At 47.1% G+C, this 6,958-nt stretch overlaps 1 protein-coding gene across 1 annotated transcript in view; it reads left to right on the top strand.

The window, feature by feature from the left end:
* Positions 1–3,858, top strand: part of GDAP2 (ganglioside induced differentiation associated protein 2) — a 36,152-nt gene extending 32,294 nt beyond the window's left edge. Inside the window, exon 15 of the mRNA XM_019548672.1 lies at positions 3,124–3,858. Within this exon, the coding sequence (XP_019404217.1) occupies positions 3,124–3,171 (48 nt within the window). The 3' untranslated portion in view covers positions 3,172–3,858. The remainder of the gene's footprint in view (positions 1–3,123) is intronic.
* Positions 3,859–6,958: the final 3,100 nt, after the last annotated feature.

Below are 6,958 nucleotides of genomic sequence, written 5' to 3' on the forward strand. Positions count from 1 at the left end.
GGGTGTGCGTGTGTGGATAGGTAGTCCTCTGCATCTAAGGTGAGCAGAAATATGGACCTAAATGAGACACTGAGCCACACCTCTCCTGGACTTTGGCCTGAGGTCTGGGGGAAAAAGGGATAGAGATACAGATGATGCAGCTCACAGTTTCTCTGGTTTGTCTTCATCTTCAGTGTATCTATTAGGGCTATTTGAAATGTCACCAGCTGTTTCAGTTCAACTCATTTCGAGCTTGAAACAGTTAAATTGAAATGATACAAAGGGCTTTAAAATGGCCTTGAAAAGAAATGAGGGCACTCAAAACATTTCAAAAATGTTTTGAAACATTCTGAGTTTCGAAGCTGAAGCTGGACGTGCCTGCAGGGAAACAGAAACTGAGGAGAGGAAGGAGGATGAGCAGGGGGAAGGACTGCTCTGATATTGACTGTGACTGTTTGGCTGCCTGAGATGCTGCTGATGCTACTGTGCTGTGTACTGTGTTGTCATTTAAAGTGGTGGACCAGGCTGAGGGTATAGGAGAGGAGGCGGCCTCACTGAGACACACTACCATGCCCAGCACCAGCGAGGGTATGTCTTAACACACACACACACACACACACACACGCGCCAAGTCACACAAAGTCACATGTCACAAGTTTTGCTTGTCAGCAGCTGGAGGTGCAGTTTCCCAGAAACCCCTACACCTATTCTCCTTGAAACTTAGCAGGCTTCAAGCACTCAGAAGGGTATACCATCCCTGATGCTTTCATCCAAATCTGCCAAAAAAAGACAAAGTTATAGGCCGGGGTGGGCAATTATTTTGAGTGGAGTGGAGCTTACTGAGTTTTGGCAAGCTGTCAAGGGCCATGTGGGTAGACCCGCCCCTTGACAGGTTCCCTGCCCCCTGGTCGCCATCTTGTGACCAGAAGTCCCACCCCCTAAACTTTGCCACCAAAGGTCCCTCCCCTTGCCCCCGGCAGTACTTTCAGTAAGGGGATTTACCACCTCAGAACCAGAAGAACACCAAATTATATTCTAAAAAGTGATCATCTACAACATTCATTAATTTGATTTCAAAAAATATTTTTGTCCTGATTTACATGTGTTTATATAGTGTATGCAGAGATGACTGCACAATAGCTTAAAATGAAGTCTTATTCTTGTTTATTGTGGGGAGTTGTTCTAGGTTGTGGGGGCTGTGGATGTGTGGGTATGTGGGGGGTGGGTGGCTGGGGTTTGTGTATGGCAGTACAAGGGGTGACGGAGGTGCATGTGTATGGATCGAAAACTTACCCTATAACATATGAAAACACACACACACACACACACACACACACACACTCTCTCTCTCTCTCGCTCTCTCTCGCCAGAGGGGGGCCCAAGCTGCTAGGGCTTTGGGGCCAGGGACCCAGGTCCACAGCTCCCTGCCCCCAACAGAAGGTAGCTGCAACAGGAGCATGGAGCCAGCTCCCCCACTGCTGCCTGCCTCCTGTTGACTCTGGCACAGATGGGGCTGGCTCCTGGTGGCTGCACACACTCCCAGGGGGCAAGGTGGACCCATGGTTCCCAGATCTGTGTGGGGAGGCTGTGGGCTCAAGCTCCTGCCCTGCTTCCCTCCCGCAGGGCTGCTGTAGCCCCCCCAGACACAACCCGGCATGGCGAGGAACAGTGGGGCCATGCCAGATCTCCTCGCGCGCCCCCCCCCCCAGTCCTAGCAATGCACATCCTGCACTTGCTGCCCCTTTGAGTGGTGGAGCCCCGCACCGCTTCCCTCAGTGCAGCCCCATATACAGAAGTCATGTTGTTGGGGCAGCATGGAGCAAGCAACTGCTAGAGGATCCCCACGTTGTTCCTCTATCCCCAGCTGTGCCAGGTTGTAGGCAGGGGAGCAAGACGGCAATCTGCTACCAGCAGGGCTGTGGGGGGCCTTTAATGGCAATCTGGCTCCCTGCTCCCTTCCCCGCAACCTGGCATGGCTGGGAACAGAGGAGCCATGTGGGGATCTCCTAGCAGCTGCTGACTTCGCACTGCCCCGGGGACGCGCCGCTTGTACGTAGGGCTGCACTGAGGGAAGCGGCACAGGGCTCCACTACTCAAAGTGGTGGCAGGCGCAAGGGCTGCGTTGCAGGATCCTGGTGCAGCCCTCTGTGTTCCCAGCTGCACCAGGTAACATCTGCGGGGCTACAGCGGCCCTGTGAGAGAGAAGCAGGGTGGCAGCTCAAGCCCACACCTGTCCCCCACACAGATCTGGGGGCGCAGGTTCCCCCTACCCCCTGAGAGTGAACAACACGGAGTGCCTGGCTGGCTCCACATCTCCCCGATCCCAGCCAGCATCTCCATGTGCAGCTTCCCTTAAGGGCTGCTAGAGCCGCTTCAGTTTTATGTGCCCCCAGCCAGGCAGTCCAGCTGCGAGTGGAGAGATTTGGACCCAGCCAGGCACTCCGTGCATTTCCCTAACACCTTCCTGCTCACGGCCAGAGTGCCCGGCCAGGGACATGTGAAACCAAAGCGGTTCTAGCAGTCCTTAAGGGAAGCTGCACATGGAGGTGCCGGGTGGGCACTCCATGTATTTCCCCAACACCTCCCTGCTCCCTCAGTCCGCAGCCAGCTTCCACCCCTGCCCTGCCCTGCAAACCCCCAACCCCCAACAAGCCCCACTTACCAGTTCACAGGCTCCAGGAGGAAGGCGAGTCTGACCTAAGCCTTGCAGTTGCCTAAAGGTTGCAGGCCCCTCTTCTGGGCAGGGTTGGAACTTTTCCACCCTTTTTACAATGGCTCTTGCAGGCTGGAAAACCATCGGTTTCTCTGTTAAAAGAGAAAATCCGCATTTTCTCTGATAAAACCAGGAAATGCGTGGTTTTCTCCATTTTTCTGTGAGAAACTGAAAACCCAAATCCCTGGTTATCATATTCCACAGCCCTGGATTAATATTAAAGTATCTGCTGTCTGCTTTGCTCATTTACGTCAAGAGTACCAGCAAGTGTCTCACCTTCTTGCCAATGAAGTCCTTGGCTGAGTGAAGCTTGTGTGGAGAGGTTTTCAAGAATACTTGTTAAATCCTGCCTATATTCCCTTGGTTGCATGCCCACAAGAGCTTTGAGAGCACCTTGGTTTTGATAACTGCTTATTTCTTTTTCATTGCAGGAAAATGGGCCTTACTATTCTTCTTACCCCTCATCCCCTGATCTGTGATCTACAGTCCTACAATACTGCTGGTTTCCCATGGATCCAATGACCTGATGCCTGCCAGTACCATGTGTATTTGTCCATGTACAGAATTCAGAGAGAGGTTTTTCTCCCCAGCTCTGGTATTTTTTTACTGATGAGATATTTTCAAGCACTTGAGCAATCAGAGAACTTTATGCCACTGTGAACTGTACAACTAATTCAGATCTATTTCTCTGGAAAAGTTGATTTCAGAATCACTAGGTGGATTTTATTTTCTTTTTTTGAGGTTGTTAACTTTTACTCCTGAATAGACTTTTTCTGGGAAATCCATCAGAGACACTTGATCCCATTTTTACCTGGTACTGAGAGTCTCCAACTCCAGTTACAGGATTCTGTTTTAGACTGGTCTGGAAAAAGGATGTAGCCTGACACTGCTGTTCACCATATGGTCTTGTACTTCAGATCCTATTATTTTTTCCCTTCTGTCAGTGCTGATGACCCTGCAAAAGTGTCTGGAATTGTCACTATCACTGCTGCAGGCTGAACAGGGCAGTACTGCCAATCAAAGGCTGTGGCAGCAACATTTAGTACTGTAAATGCTGTGTGAGCTAGGAACCTATTGCAGTCCCTGTCTGTTGTTCCTGGACATTCTGACAGGTTAGGATGCCACTACTCTCCCAATAAGAATAAAGTTGAAAAACATCTACAGTTTTTCTTCCGTAATTCTTGGTATTTGCTTTCTCCCCCTCTCTCTCCTCCCTCTCTCCTTGGTACTGTAGGCAGTACCCTAATTATTCTCCTATGAATTGGAAAGAAGATTTAGTGATGCAGCTCTTATTTTCTTGAAAAGAGGTATAGAGGTTGAGAATCACCTCAACAAGTTCATGCCTCTTAGGTATGGAATGGAACCTAACTACCTGTTTCAAGGGTGGGAAGAACACTTTGGATACTAAAAATCATATTTCTGTCTTTTGGGGATCTCCGTGCTAGGAGATCCCAAGAACTGGTGGATCTTGATGATTCAACCATTTGCAGAATGTGTGAGAACATGACACTTACCTGTATTCATTAGGTTGTTTTGAGGGGGGAGTATCTCTGTATTCACAGAACAGGTACACAGCAGCCACCTTCCTGTTCAGAGATGGTTGGTGAAGCTAGAACCCAGTATTGTTAGGATCATTACAGAACCTTTTCTGGGCCTTTCAGACCCTGGCTACACAACACAATTTCTGTTTGGCAGTCTGCAGTTTGCAAATTTAGGAGTGTAGCCTTTCACATGCGTACCTGTACCTCTTACTTATGCTGCAGACAGATTTCCAAAGTGTGTTTAAGGAGGGGAGGGGCTGTGCTGCACAGGAAAAATCTTACCTCAAGGGATGTTTCTTCTCCCTTGTCTAAACAAATCTTCTGAGCAGTGACCAAGCACTGACCCTGGGACAGATGTGTATTACTCCAGAATGCATTTATAGAGGTCTGTTTTGGAATTTTAGACGTGCTGCTCTGAATGGGAATTTACATATGCCATTGAGAGAAGAATCAGACTGCAAAGCATAAAATTATTCAGGGCAGTTCTTGCAAAGATTAAAACATGAGACCCCAAATCTCTTGTTGGGGAAAGGACTGCAGTGGTCTCCCTCCTGTGAGCAAATGCTTAGTGTTCAATGAAGGACAGGCTGCATACCTAGTTTCTTCCCTTCCCAACAATCTCTCTCTGGCTTACAACTACATATGGATCTTTTCCAGGATTTTGATATAGTTGGGCATTGATCAAGATAGTTGCTTATCTGGAACTTATTAGCATTAACATTTCATGTGCAATTTTAATTAATACTTTTAAAGGTATCCCCTTGCACCTCTGTTTCCAGTGTCAAAGCTGTTATAATAACACTAGAAGCCAAATACAGTTATACAGCACAAACAAGCAAGAGGTTTTCAAATATCTTGCAGCCTAAGATATCGTGTCCTTGCAGCCCATTCAGCCTTTTTTTTTTTTTTTTGGCTTTTAAATTATTACTGAGGAAAAACAGTACTCTGATGTGTTTCAGGCACTCTAGCCTGTCTTTACTTCCTCCTAATAATACCTAGCTGCCTTGATAACCATAAACAAATTTTCCATGTCTCCAAATGACTTGTGTATCTTTCTACCCCAGCTAGCCATTTGCTGTTTTCACACATTTGTCTCTTTCAAGCATGGCTTTTTCAAAACAGTTTGTCTCTGCTTTTCATCAGCTGTTGTGGAAACAACACTTTTGCTTCATCAAGTTAACATTTCTTCTTGCCCCCTGACCCTGCAGGTGGCTTGAGGCCATAAAACCTTACAAACAGAATGCAGAGCTGTATCTCAACATTTTTCAAATTCTTGTCCAGTAATTAAGAAATGACTTGGCTACATCTAACTCAAATCTCTCCCCAGAGCAGCTGGCTAGCAGAAAAGAAACCTTGACAATTTCCACCTTATTGTGCATTTTAAAATACATTTTAAATTGTGTTCTGTAAACCTGCACACTCAATAGCAAACTGAGTCTAAACTATGCAGCCAGGACCATACATTCTGCAGCAGGCTAAATGGGAACTCTCAAAGGTTTTTTGTTTTTTTTTAAACTTACACTTTCCAACAAAAATTCTATAGTGAAGCACTTGTGGTATCGCTTTGGTGCCAAACTTTATTTTATGCTCCCCGTTAAGTATAAATGTTTGCATGCAAAAATGTATTGTAGGATGCATCTGAGGCTAAACTGGAAGTTAATATAAGCTCGGCACGGAGTAGATGGCATGTTTGATACCTAGGTAGGATTGTTGGAGAAGCAGCATAGGATTATAGGCTGAGTATATTAGTGTTTGATAATCTTATCAAGAGTGAAAGTAGTTCAAGGCTGACTGTCCTACTAAGACTGCTAAGGCAATTCATGCCTCTCTAAATCAATATCAGAATTTCTACAGACTGAGGTTTATCTACATAACTAAATTTACCAGCTTGGTTTTCCTGCTATAGTTATATTGGTATAACTCCTTGTGTATAACAGTAAATTTCCTTTATAGACAAGCCCTTAGACAACATCTTATTAAATACAATTGTGAATGTGGACCGAGTCGGAGCTGAAATGAATTGTTACCTCTGCTGGATTTAATTGTGTGCGCTTAGCAGTGTGCAACAGAACATATTCTTATGTGTGAACAGGGGAACCAATCGGGCAAGGAGAACCAAAATGTGTTTAGTATGCTTAATTTATTGAGTCATAGAAACATAGGCTGGGAAGAAGTCATTTAGTAATCCATCCTAGGAAAAGGATCATGTGTTACCTCTAGACTAGAGATGCTCAACCTTTTGGCCTCATGGCTCAGATGTATGGGATGGGGCCAGCTGAAGGGCTAGATCGAGCCCTACATGCCGGGATCAGGCCCTGAACCACCCGTCCTGCCAGGATTGGTCCCTGCGAGCTCAGCTGGGAAATGGTGTCGGGCAATAGGACAGGGGTGGGCAAAATATGGCCCACAGGCTGGATCCGGTCCACTAGGCCATTCTATCCGGCCCATGGGGCCCCTGAAAAAATTAGAAAATATATACTTATCTGCTTCTGGCTGCCTGTCAAAGATGACAGGATTCAGGGGCAGTAGGACCCAGAGGAAGCCAGCAGGACTCACCAGCAAGGCCAGCCCAGCCCTGCCCTGCCCTGCCCTACCCTAGCCCCGTCCCCGAACCAGAAGTTTCCACCTGCCGCAGCTTTTAGTGCTTCCCAGCATGTTTCTGTCTGCTTCAGCACCACATGGCCTGGGGCTGCATCACCAGACCATAGGAGCACAGGGCCATACA

Source organism: Crocodylus porosus, unplaced genomic scaffold (assembly GCF_001723895.1).
Source record: "Crocodylus porosus isolate Cpor-Errol unplaced genomic scaffold, CroPor_comp1, whole genome shotgun sequence".
NCBI classification, from domain to species: Eukaryota; Metazoa; Chordata; order Crocodylia; family Crocodylidae; genus Crocodylus; species Crocodylus porosus.